The following is a 13,968-nucleotide window of genomic DNA, read 5'->3' as shown; positions in this document are numbered from 1 at the left end:
GAACGAAGAGAGAGAGAGAGAGAGAGAGAGAGAGAGAGAGAGAGAGAGAGAGAGTTGGAGTAGCACCTATTGTAAAAAAAATTGTAGAATCACGTCTCAAGTGGTTTGGACATGTGAGAAGAAGCCCAACAAAGTACCCAATCAGAAAGGTGGATAAGATGGAAGATGGACAAGAGGTAAAAGGCAGAGGAATACCATCGATGAAGTAGTCAAACGAGATCTATATATAAACGATCTCTTCGTAGACATAACACATGATAGAGTTCAATAACGTTGTTTGATTAATGTAGCTGATCCCACGTAATAGGATAAGATGATTGTTGTTGTTATTAATAAGTGTATCATAATTTTTTGACATAAAATTTAAATTCAAATATAAATATCAACTTATTGATAATAAATATATTTTTTATATATAAATAAATACATTATCAAGACTCATATTTTACCTATTTAAATTCGATTTTAGTATAACTCAAACATAGTATAATTTTATAAGATATAGAATTAGATAAAAATTTTAAAAATAGACCTAATTATTATTTAAGGTCAAATTAGAATCTAGAAAAACCGACTTCACTCGGCCATGTACACCGCTGGATAATGATGAGATTGTAAGGGCAGAGTAGTTGGTCTAAAGTGGAAAGCAGCAAAGGCCGAATCCAGCTGAGTAGTATTAAATTGAATTGAATTGGTTTGGGTTGCTCCAGATTGGTTTCTTTCATCCTGACTAGTTGTGGTGCGTGGGAGATGACACATATACGTAACTTGTTGGGAGCGGGGGTCAAAGTAAAGTAGGGCTATTTCGTTCCTGAGAGCACACGCGTAAGCTAGCGAGTGGCTGATGCCATCTAATTAATAACACTCGACTCGTCTCCTCCGCTCCGCCACCATCAATCATGACAAACGCCGCCGCGCCCTTGAAGGCCATTACCCTCACGCACGTGCGATACCAGAGAGGGGACCCGCTGGGCCACTTCCTCGCATGGGTCTCCCTCGTCCCAGTCTTCATCTCGCTCGCCGGATTCCTCTCCCACTTCCTCTTCCGCCGAGAGATCCACGGCCTCACCTTCGCCCTGGGCCTCATCATCTCCCAGGTCGTCAACGAGTTCATCAAGACCTCCGTCCAGCAATCACGCCCCGACACCTGTCACCTCCTCGAGGTCTGCGACTCCCACGGCTGGCCCTCCTCCCACTGCCAGTACATGTTCTTCTTCGCCACCTACCTCACCCTCTTGTCCTCCAGGGGCTTGGCCTTCTGGGATCGCTCTTCCAACCTCTTCGTCCATTCCCTCACCTGGGGCCTCGCTCTCCTCACCATCTGCTCCCGTGTCTATTTGGGCTACCACACCCTCGCCCAGACCTTTGCTGGCACCGCCCTCGGTGTCTTTCTCGGTGCCGCCTGGTTCTGGATTGTCACCAATCTCTTGAGTCCTTATTTTCCCCTCATTGAAGAGAGCTCCTTTGGAAGGAACTTCTATCTCAAGGACACCAGTCATATTAGGAATGTCTTGAAGTTTGAGTACGATACTTGCAGAGCTGAGAGAGCCAGGATCACAAATTCTGACCACAAGTCTCGCTGATTTTCCTTTACATTCACCTCAGGTATGCCAACCAAATTGCTCCTTCCATTTTGAAACCTATTTCAACATGTTTGCAATAACCACAACGGTTTACAACTTACAATAACAATTCCATACAATTGAATAAGTGATTAAATAATTAAATCATGTTTGACAAACTAGGATTAAACATGCTTACCAAATCATGGGTGCTTGTTCTGTTTATGCACTGCTATCGATGAGACGATGACAATTCCACAGGATATGCTGTTTAGGGAAGGTCTTCATGTTGTTCATAGGTGCATGCCTTACTTGTTTCGTTTAGAGTTGGGGACGAAAATGATTGAGGACTGACAAGTCTTGTATTTGATTGTATAAGTGGGCTCAAAAACTCGTATTTTCCTTGTAGTTCTGATGTCCGCATTGGATCAAATGATGATGTGGTGTTTGGGGGCGTTGCAATAACTTACAATTGGATATTATAGGTCTAGCTAGCTTGATCTGTAAATTCAGTAAATTCAACGCATTCATGTTGTCAAAATGATCCTTGTGATATGAAACTCATGGTCTATTTATGTTTTGAATCATTGCTGCAAATACTTGTGATTGGCCTTATGGCATTCTTATGAAGGATGTGATGAATTGTTAAATTTCATGGAAAGGGATAGGAACTCCCTATGGTGAATCTTGGCAAGCTATCCTAATTTTTGATAATTCATCTGTCTGTTCCTTCTTGCTAATGTTGGACCTAGCTATTCTAAGATGGAAGCTCTCCTTCTGATCAGACACTGGTGATTTATAGAATCAGGCTGTAGTAAAGTGTTTTGGGAGTGTTCCTTGATTGCTGAAAGAAGCAAGATCGGAAATGTGTTTTGAAAATCAGGCTTAGTTTCTCTCTTTGCCAATGATTGATTGCCTTGCATCTAAATTGTGACTCAGGACCTTTCCTTGTAGCTCTCCAACTTTACTTTGTACAAGCATGAATCTTGTCATTACATATTTTATATTTTAATTCAATATTCTTCTTGTATGGGTTTTAGCAGCTATCCTTACTCTTAACTTTTACAGGCATAAATTTGTCTTGCAGAGAATTGTTTCCTCAAGTATTTATAGCACGCAATCATCATTTATTGGTGCATGTCACTTTAGCAGCCAACTATGAAGAGAGCAAATAGAGAAATAGAGATGATGTAACAATAGATACTTGTCATATTCTATACATAGAAACTCCGAGGGAGAATTTGATCTTGTTTTCTTTTGATGTTTAAACGAACATGCATCGATCATATAAATAAAACTTTCCCTAGAATAGATACCCGTGTTTTTTAGTATGTATTATCAAATAAAATGTTATTGGCGTAAATTTTTTATCTTATTAAAAGGTTACTTTAAAGAAGAACCATTACAAGTTTCACATACGAATAGGTTATCTTGTGTTAAAATGTATCGTTGGGATTGCCTGTAGCCCTGTACTGTGTTTTCACTTTTCAGTTGCATAAATCGTGTTCTCCAAATGAAATTCAGTTGACTTTGTATCAGTTGCATCGAATTTGAAACCTAATCTGGATGAATTATTGCAGTAAAAGATCATATATAAGATGTTATGGGATCAGCCAACTTACAGGTTCATGTCACACGAAACTAGATATGCTCTAAGAATTTGCCAACTTATTGGAAATATGATAAAGATAGGGTTGGAAGGAAGTGGTATTAATTAATAGGAACCTTTGAGCAAGGGTAGGGTAGGCTAGGATATGGGATACTATCACTGAAACCTGTTGCCTTTTGCCTTTGGATCACGCATTATTGCATTCTATCTTTTACTCCACTTAATGGCCATATACATATATTTTGTTGTTGCTTTGGATGAGGAAATATCATGCAAAAAGCCAAAAAGTGACAAAGTAACGAAAACAGGTCTTCCTTAATTTTACCCTCATTAAACTAAATCTTTCTGTGAGAAATCTATTCAGAAAATGGATTTGTGAAAGCTCCTACCAGGGGAATGGCCAAGCAGATTTAATTTGTGAGTATTCATCATGATTTTGATCTTTCTACCCATGACAAGTCCCAGATGTTTTTGAAATACTGCAAAAAATCATCAGCAGTTTCGAACCACTGCACGCACGCAAGCATGAGATTCTTTTGCTTCATGCATGCACAACAATAAAATGAAGGCCTACATGAAAACAAAATGAAAGGAAAGTAAAATCAACAGGACGGTAGTGAATTTAAATTAAATTCAAGAAAGGAAATTATAACGAAGAGATTATTGTGTTGGTGACTAGCTAGCTAGCTTGCTCTTGTATCAGCGCAGATGAGTTGTGTCACACTCGAGCATCTTTCATTGTAATTTGTAATTGCCAATCTCCCTGTGTGAGGATGCTGCTGCACATGTACTTAATTATAAGTGAGATTTTGGAACAAGCTAATATGTGCATGTAATTTTGTTGCTTACTCCACCCATCCACAAAAGTAGATGGAAAGGGATATGACATAAGATAACAAATCTCCTCTTTGCACTTTCTCCACAATTACAAAGCACCAAAGAGTGATGATGAGAACACATTTCTAGTCCTGGCCGAAGCAGGGGAAGGTCAATTAGGTGAAAGAAGTGGAAGAGTCAGCTAGCGATGATGGAGAGTGACGTGGCAAATAATGCATGCTTTCTGGTCTTAACATTTGCTTCTCGTTCCATGCTAGTGGATTGGAGATAGTATGTATTTGTACCCCACACATCCAGGCTCCAGCCACATATTAGCTGTTCATTCATTCTTCAATTCCAGCTAGGCTCGAACCCCCATTTTATTTACTTACTTTCCTATCAAATTAGTGTCGCCTAACACACGCATGCATTATTATTATTATTATTATTATTCACGCCTTTTCTTAAAATTATACCATAATCAAATTTCTCACTCACATGTATGCCTCATGCCTGCTGCAACCTTGAACATATATATAATATGTAAGGAGAATTGGTCAACCTATAAAATCCCAAATTAAATGACAAGTGTACACAACTTACTATATATAATGAAGCATAAAGATATACTGGTATATGCATTATTTTTTCTTGTATATTTTTAAATTTTTAACATTTAAAGTAATATTTTTTATCTTTAATATAATAAGAAAAGAAAATTATACTAATGCCTTAAATAAAAATATTTATGAAAGATACTAAAGCAAAACTTGGGTGAGGCTTGGCGGTGGTTCGGTTGATGAATGAACCCACATAGTCCCCACAGCATCTAATAAGGCATGGTTCCTCCTTATTTATAAATAAATGATATAAGGCTTAGCCTATCATTCTTCATTCATCATCTAACTTAATACCATGGCGTATATGGTTGGCCTTAGGTGTGTCTTCACCACCTGCTTCTTTCTCTCTCTCATCCTTGCTCCCCTCCCTCTTTTTTCATCATCAACGGGTACGTTTGCAACTTTAATTAGTCCACGGACATGCTTTCTTAATTATTATTTATGCACCATACACAATAAACAAGTCATAGGCGCCTGATTAATTAACAGTTATTGCTTGTTTGTTGCAGTAGTGGAAAACAAGAAAGAATCATCAGAGGTATACGAGATAGATTATAGAGGTCCTGAGACTCACTCATCTGTTCCTCCTCCTCATCGCTTCCCTCGCCATCCTAAAACTTCACTTATTATTCACACTCAGAAAAAAGGCAAGTTTCTTTCATTTTAAATCATATCTTCCTTTATGGTATTGATCATCATGGTCTGCTACAATTTCATTTCATCACATAATTAAAGCCTAGATAATACACATACAGGCGATGTGCTATTTTTTAATTAAGTCAGAAGTATCTATGTAAAATAAAGGTGAATTTCGGTGATATATACCCCATAAATAACATAAAATGTCATTATTGAAGATGAGAACAATCTACTTTTATTATGACCAGCATAGATCCATTATATAGGGGAACTGGGAATGAAGTATATATATATATATATATATATATATATATATATATATATATATATATATATATATATATATATATATATACAAGCTGCTGTTATAGGATTTTATCCGATCCAACCTAAGCCTCCATCAGTGCCGCTTGGAAAATAACTAATGATTGTTTTGGGTACTTTTTTTTCTAGTAATAATCGCTCCAATAGTGCATACTCCTAACTAGTCCTCTCTACTCTGTAGGTTGAAAAAGCTTAGCTTGGTGCTATCATGATATAGAAGTGTTTTCGCTACACTACTACGCTGGGCCTAAGTGAATATTATTTATAAATCAAAAGTGAAGATGGTAAAGAGAGATTTGAGCAATTTTCCTCCTATAATTATTATTAAATACTTTGTGTCTCTATTTTTCATAATATTTACTTTTGATGTATAAATAATATTAATTATTCCAAATATTGTATCTTGATTTGATTTGCTCATATAATTGATGGCAGAAAAAATCAGTGTGTAACAGATTTGTGTGGATCACCTAAAATGGACGGAAACAATTTGTGGCATTATTTTTGGAGTCTAATATACTTGTAACTTTCAACAGATATGGCATAAATATATGCTCCTTTTATGTTCGTTTTGAAGAGATCTAGCTTTGCGGTTGCTTATTTGATAATTAATTAATTATTAATTGTTTGACTAAAGTTGACTCTGTTTTCTTAGATTGTCTACGAGATTGCTAATAAGCAGCTTTTAACCTTAGCCAAACATACACTTTGCATACTAATTAATTCTTATATATTCTACAAACAATACAATATAAAGGAGTTGTGCTATGTATATAAAAGTAATGATGCCGTTTTATCAAGTATTTATCGTCAAAATTATTCATTTAGTTTAATGTAAAAGGAATATGTCAGATTATTTACACCGTAAGGAATAATTTGATAGAAAAAAAATTAAAAATTAACATGATATAATTTTTTAATATCAAAGATATTTATGATACAATTAAGATTTCAAAAACTTTTTAAAATGCAAGCGCCTAATTTTAAAAATTACTTTAGAACTTAACTAGTTTAATTTCCAATAACAAGAGTCGTACTAATTGTTAATTGAAGTATGCCAATTATAAAAACGAGACGTGGCTATTTAATGGGGGACCTAAATAATAATTTAAAGTTTCCCTATGACGAATAATTGATGGCAAACACATGGATATATAAGGGTATAGGATTGGTGAAATTCGTCAATGAAAGGAACATACAACCAACAAGTGCATGTCTTGATGTCATTGGATAACCACTTAAGGCTTATCACCATCATCATCTAATTATTATTAGTGTAATAATGTTTCTTTAAATTAAGATTTGAGTAAATACAACTAAAATGGGAGAGACAATACAAAAATCAGTCAAAGCATTGTCCAACCAAAAGCACAAGACATCCAAATGCAGAAGAGGACACACTTGTGAACCAAAACAAAACACACCATCTTCCATTTGGTCCAAGGTGGTAGGTACTCCACAACCAAGCAATATAAAGGTGGAACTGGAGGTTGGACAACATCCCATGTTTCTATTTCAACTATTAAGAATTGGCAATATTAATGGTTTAGTTATAGCTTATTATAAGAGTTTGTTTAGGTGTTATTAAGTTATTAGAAAAAGGTAAATAGTAAATAGTAAATCTAATCCCCATCTACTCATCTAAATAGTAAATAGTAAGTAAGAAAAAAGTGTAAGAATGGTTGCTTAACTAATCAAAAGTATCAAGTTGAAGTAGGACTGTAAATAGTTACTAAATAACCTTCAAAACGAAAGCATGCTGCTAAATCTTTGCACTTGATGGTGTGTTTCCTGAAGGTAACCCGGCAAATCCAGTTGGAAACTAGTCATCCCTAAATCAAATTTTACGGTGATCATTTTAAGCATGTCTTACAACCAGCCCCACCATCAAATTTTACGGTGCTCATATAGTATTTTGTAAAGGAGTGTTTAGTTTATAAGCTGATCAAGTTGTGTATAAATTACACTATAAATTATCATATATATATAAGTTGTATGTACTGATGTCTTTTTTTACATTTATTTTATCAAGTTGTAATCTTCTATTAGAATTTTAATTATATAAATTGGACAACTTATTAAATAGTTTTATGAATTTTTTAATTTAATAAGAACCATTTGCATCATACTTTAATTTTAGACAAAATTTAAGTTCAACAATATTCTTAATTTTTTAAAATTTTTTATCATGTTCCATTTATACCATTTATAATCTCTAATATTTTTGTTGATTTCAAACCAAAAAAAAAAAATTTTGCTTCTTCTTTTCACAGCTTCAAGATGAAAAGAGAAGTTGAAAGCCACGTTTCAGTGTCCTTTGCAATGACCCCATAACCTATTACAAATTTATCTGAACAATATCAAAAACATCTAATATTAGGTATTTATTTTTTTGACCATATTCTGCATTTATTTCATCAAAACTTAATGAATACAAAATAAAATAATTTTAGATTGATTTAAATATATTTTCATTATTTTTTAAATATTTGTGTTTTTTAAAATTATGCAATTTATGATAAATAACTGCCTATTATAATAACTAACGAGTATTAAAATGCTAAAATAAAATAGTAATCACAGATTTATCTTCTCTATTTCATAAAAAAAAGAAAAAAAGAAAAAAAAGAAAATTGTACTAGCAATTACTATAAACTTTGGAGTTTGGAGCTTATTCTTTTTTCTTTTTGTTTGTGTCATGACTTTGGAGTTTATTCCAGTAAAGTTTATTTTTTGGTATTTTTTTTTCTACTTTTTCACGGTATCCCTCAACTCGGCAGGTTAAGGACTAATCTATCATGGTACTGAGCTCCATTTAAGGATTTGTCACTTGGCCAATGGGTTACTGCATGCACAAGGTGGGATTCAAACCCCCGACACTTGCTTAAACGGACTTGTGAGCTAATCACTATACCAACCCAACTTGGTTATTTTTTGGTATTTTTATTCAAGTGAAGTTATTTGCAAATTCATTTGTGAAACCCAACAACAGTTTTTGGTTGTAAACCCAACATTTTCAACAGAACTTTGACCTTTCTTAGGGCTAGGTTCAAATATGACGTGAACGAGGTTTAATAGGGAAGGCCCAAATGTATATGACTTTCTATTTGGGGCTTTTGGACTGTCAAATTGTATTTGCTAGCCTTGCTAATGCCTCCTTTTGATTTATGACCCAAAAAAATCTAAATGGACTAAAAAACATATCGATGATTTTGACATTTAATTCGTTAAAGGACACCAAGTTAATGTCCAAAGAAAAAAAAAACTATGAGCTGAGCAAGTTAGACAACATTGGGTAGAAACCTTTTTAATAACGTTCCTTGAAGGGTGAATGATTACACTTTGATTTAAGCTTGCGGAACACATGGATCTAAGAAATACTTATAAGCAAATTAAAGAGATTTAGAAAATATTTGGTGATGATTTATTTATTGACATGGAGGAAAGGTGAATTAGGTGGCATTGCGGTTGATGTAGCGACAATCCTTCCTGATTTCACCTTGATCTCCAGTGAGAGGATTATTTTGTGAGAGCAAGAGAATAGCCCTTGAGAACTGTTGGTTGAAATAATCGTTGTCATCGGCCATCTTTTTGACGTAAGGGGAAGTTCTGGGATCAGTAGCAAGTTCCTCGTCAACTGTGAGGAGGCCCTTGTGTTTAAGGATGTTTTTGTAATAGTTGTTGTCCACTATCATAGGAGTTACGAGGTCGTTCCTGGAGTATTGCACATCCTTTGGGTTTGGATTGGGATCTGGGCATCGACGTTTCAGGTACTGTGCGTGTTCTGGCTCCAATGTTTCGTCCACTTGAGGGTATAGCCTCTGCACTATATTGGTGCAGTGTACTCTTCCCACTGAGTGCGCTCCTGATGAATCATTATTTAATTATTGTTAGGCATGGTTCCATATATATAGGATAAGGATAAAATATACCTAAGAGGGCGACTGTGGCTTCAAGGTCAACGCCAATTTGTTGAAAACGAGAGAGCACTAAAGACATGGAATCATTGTGGTTGGGAATGGAGGATTCCACCTCCGTGGCGTAGCTCTGTTGGCTATCCCTTCTTCCAGTCTTCATTTCAATTGTTGGGCCTCCCAGCAGCACGATGCCGTCTCTGGCAGAAAGGGCAATGATGTCAGCACATGAAACAGTCATGGGGCATTCTTTCTCCACCGCGTCTTTTATGCTCTTCACGTACTTGAAGTTCCTCATCCCAAAGCTTCTCGACGACGCCTGCTCCGACACCACCTCCTCCACCGTCTCTAACAGTAACGACGCATCACATGACTTCACCATGCAATCGTGGAACAGATTTCTCAGCCATGAAACCGCCGTGTTGCCGTGCTTCTTATATAGCTCCGTCACTTGTTCCTTTATTATGTCTTCCGCTCTTGGGCACCTACTCGAATAATAATTCACCTCAAGTTGGCTTTTCCCTGCGTATATATATATATATATTATTCATCCATGCAACAAGTATAGTTACATACAATATCTTGTCTTAACACTTTTTATCATATTAATTAATATTTTATTTTTATACTATTAAAATTTAATCGTTAATATACCATTATTCTTAGAAATACATAGAATTCATCAACGTAACAAATAAAATAATTAACTACATAATGAACTATACCCAAATTAAAGTGCAAGAGAAGCAATAGAAGGAGGAAACACATATAAGAAGTGGGTTTGCATGTGGTGGTCGCCATATATATGTGTATCTAAGTAAGCTAAGGATGATGAGTTGATGCAATGTGTTTATTATGGGAAGAGGTCTCAAGGGTTTATACTTTATATAGAAGAGGATGAGCAGTGTAGTATACTTTCTACGCTTGATGAATAATTAAGGATTTAGTAATTTATGAGGAAGAAGTGGAAGTGAAGCCTGCATGCTGCCACTACGCAACTTTCTTTGACCTTTCGGGCCACGCCTTCTGGCCCGCTCACACGCCACACCTGCTTAATAATGCTTATTATATTTATATATACATTTACAGGATTTAATTTGTACATTATTATATGTATCGGATGTAGCATACATGCATGTCGTGCAAATTAACTTATTATATTTATAACATGCATACTCAGTTCTCACATATTTACAATGAGAAAATATGAGGAGTCAATAGAATATTTATACAATATATAATAAAAATTTATGGAGTATTAGAGATATAATTATTAGTGTTACATTTTTTCATCAGTTGAAACTTTTCGGATGAGTGGTATCATGACATGGTATTAGAGCGCTAGATTCAAAAGGTTAAGAGTTCGATTTTGGTGACCCTAAAATCAGTTTAAACTTTTGAAAAGATGTTTATTATCCCTCGAATAGTTATTCTAAATAGTATAAGAGATGTTTATTTTGTAACTCAATAACGTATTATACACATTGTATAAATAGTCTATTATCTCCTTAGCGAAATACATTTACAATATAAGCCAACCATGTCAAAATTAAAATTTGATTCGGGTAGACCCAATTCCACTGCTAACGGCCATCATCATATAATACTTGCCAACACATACACACACATGTATGTAGATATAAAATAGATAAATGCCAACTAATTAATTTTGTTTAACGATGACATCAATTAGTTGGCAAGGAAACGAGGAATCATTGATATCCAAAACAAACATAAATTAAAGAGGAGTATTACAGATTAGCAAATTCTGTCAATTAGTTATTATTAATTTGTATTTTTAATAGTGTAAGATTATATTTAATAATATTAAATTATTCATTTTTTATTAGTTAATTAAGTATTGATCAAATTTTAATAAAAATATTAATTTTTTAGATTTTCTCTAATTTAAACACCACATTTTTTTAATTTAAAATATAGTAATTCATATTTAAATATAGTAGTACTTTATTGAGGGAATAATGCTAAAAAAAATACAGGTTAGCTTGTATTCGAAATTATTGAATTTGAGATTATTTGGAAATTAATCATCATAATTGAAATACATTTTAATATATGTTTTCTTCCTCAATAAAAATGGTTTTTATTCTTTGAATAACTTAAAGAATAATTAAATTATTTGTTTTCTTTTAAATAAGTATGCTTTCTTATTTTAAAGATTATGTGATTTTTTTTTTGTTTGACTTTTTTTTTTGTTTTTATTTTTGTTAATAGAGTAGAATTGTCATGGCCCGAATCCAGCCATGACTGGCGCTCAAGGGACAAGTCCCTCAGCAAGCCAAACGACCAAATTTTTCAGAAAAACGGACAGAACCTCCTCTGTTTCTAGGACCTTACCAACATAAGTATTAACTCCCTATATCAAAAATAAACATCCATTTCCAAAGACAACAACATATTCCAACCATATCCACAACCAAATATATCCAAAATACGCATCATATATATATATATATATATATATATATATATATATATATATATATATATATCAAGTTGATAGCTAGAGTACATAGTTAAAACCATAAGTCTTACATAACCAAATCGTAATCACTACCTAAACAGTTCAAGATTCAAAATAACATAACCCACACGAGGATCCTGCCTGTGACATATGGAGCATTGACATAATCTAAATTTTGAGCAAAGGTTCCATTACATAATTACTTAGCCCTTGGAAAGAAGAAGGGCTCACCAAAATGACTAAGATCTACTGAGGGGCAGGTGGAATGGAACCTGGAATGCCTCCTGTATCTGAAAAACATGGGAATATAATAGGGTGAGTTTTGCAACTCAGTGAGTAAACATTACATCTATAACCCACACGAGACAATACAGAGTTTACCTTGAAAATTATATTTCTTTTCGGAGATGAGGAATTCATATTAATTAATTATACAAACATTAGATAAATAGTTAAGCGGATGAACTGAAATGGGAGTTCTCATTCCAGAAGTCAAATCAAATCAAATATTACACACCTAGGGCGGCTCCACCTCTAAGGGTAGCCTTTTCCTCTAGTGTGTCCGTACGGTATAACAGATCCAACGTGTGGCCTACACGTTAGGCTAGCAACGCCCCTGCTAGCTGAGGTCTGAGCCAGATGCATCTAGGTTAACGTCATAACCGCCGTTAACTACGGTTTTCTAGTCAGAGTCTCCCAAACCAATCCAAACCAAATCACTTATAAAAATCTCTAGTGCTTATAACATACTACTAAATTCCATAGCAAATCAATATATATAGGATTGCATACTAAAATTTAATTAAAATTTACATAAGGTCAAATAAGAAAACATTTATACTTTACAAAATATATAAATATCATCTCGTGTGTATTTTTATAAAATTGTAAGTTTCACAAATCAATATTTATTTTCAAAAATTCAGAAATCACAATAATAAAATATTTTCAAACTCCAAAATTAATGATTCAACATAGATATTGATAATAATATATTTAAAAACAATTATAGATATAATATCCACTCACAACTTGATTCAAAAGAACCGGAAGCAACTCTGAGCGCGTCAACGAGCTACCAAATGATGTCCAATAATTCTACAACTCTAGAAATATGACAATAATGATATTTGTGAGCTACTAATATTGTCAATTAACATAATTTTACTCACCTTGATAAAAGTCCCAAATTTTCTAACCCTAATAACCCTAATTCGGATTTATACATACCCATAAATATAGAGATGACAAAAATTGGGAATATGACTAATTATTGAGTCAAAGAGTTACCTTAAAGCCTCAATAATAATTGGAACTCAAGGATTGAATGGTTCCTTCACTCATTAAGTTGAAATCACATGATTTGGAGGTTTTGAGAAAATAAGATTTTGAATAAACAGAGGTAGAGTAGAGAAGAAAAGAAAGCAAGATGATAAAGGTGAGTTTGATGATATAGGGTGGTTGATGCAAGGAGAAGAGATGAGGAATTGTAGTTGAGAAGGGAAGAGAAGAGAGGATTTTTAGTGTTGTTGTTAGGAAGAAATAAAAGAAGAAATGAAAGAAAGAAGGGGAGTGTCGAAGGAGGGGGGCACGGAGAAGAGAAAAGAAATGTTTAAGTGGGGGCATGTGCCCCCCACGTGCTCTCCCCCCCCCCCCCTTTTCTTTTTTTTTTTCTTGTTGGTCACTACATTCTCTCCCCCTTAAGAAATTCGGTCCCCGAATTTCGAATTTATATACGGTGATAAGTGTGATAGTTACCTTTAGACTCAAACAAATACGGATATTTGTCGCGCATAGCGTCCTCCACTTCCCAAGTTGCTTCTTCTACCGAATGATTCTTCCAAACAACTTTCACAGATGCTATCTCTTTAGAACGTAGTTTCTTTACTTGGCGATCAACTATAGCCACTGGTTCCTCTTCAAATGATAAATCCTCCTGTAGCTCTATGGCTTGTGGTGCAAGCACATGAGATGGGTCGGGAAGGTATTTGCGCAACAT

General features: G+C 34.5%; 2 protein-coding genes and 2 long non-coding RNA genes across 9 annotated transcripts; 2 read left to right on the top strand and 2 right to left on the bottom strand.

The window, feature by feature from the left end:
- The first annotated feature begins 484 nt into the window (after window positions 1-484).
- Window positions 485-2,873, top strand: LOC140177227 (lipid phosphate phosphatase gamma-like). 6 transcript variants are annotated; one of them, XM_072210383.1, is made up of 2 exons: window positions 485-1,605; window positions 2,631-2,873. In XM_072210383.1, exon 1 carries the CDS (start codon window positions 900-902, stop codon window positions 1,581-1,583), a length of 684 nt encoding a protein of 227 aa, XP_072066484.1. In that variant the 5' UTR covers window positions 485-899; the 3' UTR covers window positions 1,584-1,605; window positions 2,631-2,873. The 6 variants fall into 6 exon arrangements, with proteins under 6 accessions (XP_072066484.1, XP_072066485.1, XP_072066488.1 ...); XM_072210384.1 differs by having other exon boundaries at window positions 521-1,605; window positions 2,650-2,873; XM_072210387.1 differs by having other exon boundaries at window positions 521-1,605; window positions 2,315-2,873.
- A 1,740-nt stretch (window positions 2,874-4,613) lies between these two features.
- On the top strand, window positions 4,614-6,148 carry LOC140177228 (uncharacterized). Its single transcript, XR_011869069.1, has 3 exons — window positions 4,614-4,996; window positions 5,117-5,254; window positions 5,752-6,148. It is a non-coding gene; the product is annotated as an uncharacterized lncRNA (long non-coding RNA).
- A 2,713-nt stretch (window positions 6,149-8,861) lies between these two features.
- On the bottom strand, window positions 8,862-10,529 carry LOC140177226 (peroxidase 21-like). The gene is made up of 3 exons (XM_072210382.1): window positions 10,210-10,529; window positions 9,503-10,006; window positions 8,862-9,435 (listed from the first exon to the last, which is right to left on the bottom strand). Exons 1-3 carry the CDS (start codon window positions 10,283-10,285, stop codon window positions 9,023-9,025), a joined length of 993 nt encoding a protein of 330 aa, XP_072066483.1. The 5' UTR covers window positions 10,286-10,529; the 3' UTR covers window positions 8,862-9,022.
- Window positions 10,530-12,018: 1,489 nt separating this feature from the next.
- LOC140177383 (uncharacterized) lies at window positions 12,019-13,090 on the bottom strand. The gene is made up of 2 exons (XR_011869235.1): window positions 12,999-13,090; window positions 12,019-12,259 (listed from the first exon to the last, which is right to left on the bottom strand). It is a non-coding gene; the product is annotated as an uncharacterized lncRNA (long non-coding RNA).
- Between the last annotated feature and the right edge of the window lie 878 nt (window positions 13,091-13,968).

The sequence above is a fragment of the Arachis hypogaea genome, chromosome 12 (genome assembly GCF_003086295.3).
Source record: "Arachis hypogaea cultivar Tifrunner chromosome 12, arahy.Tifrunner.gnm2.J5K5, whole genome shotgun sequence".
Classification (NCBI taxonomy): domain Eukaryota; kingdom Viridiplantae; phylum Streptophyta; class Magnoliopsida; order Fabales; family Fabaceae; genus Arachis; species Arachis hypogaea.
The sequence above is the reverse complement of the archived record's forward strand: the minus strand, read 5'-3'. Positions and strand labels throughout refer to the sequence as shown.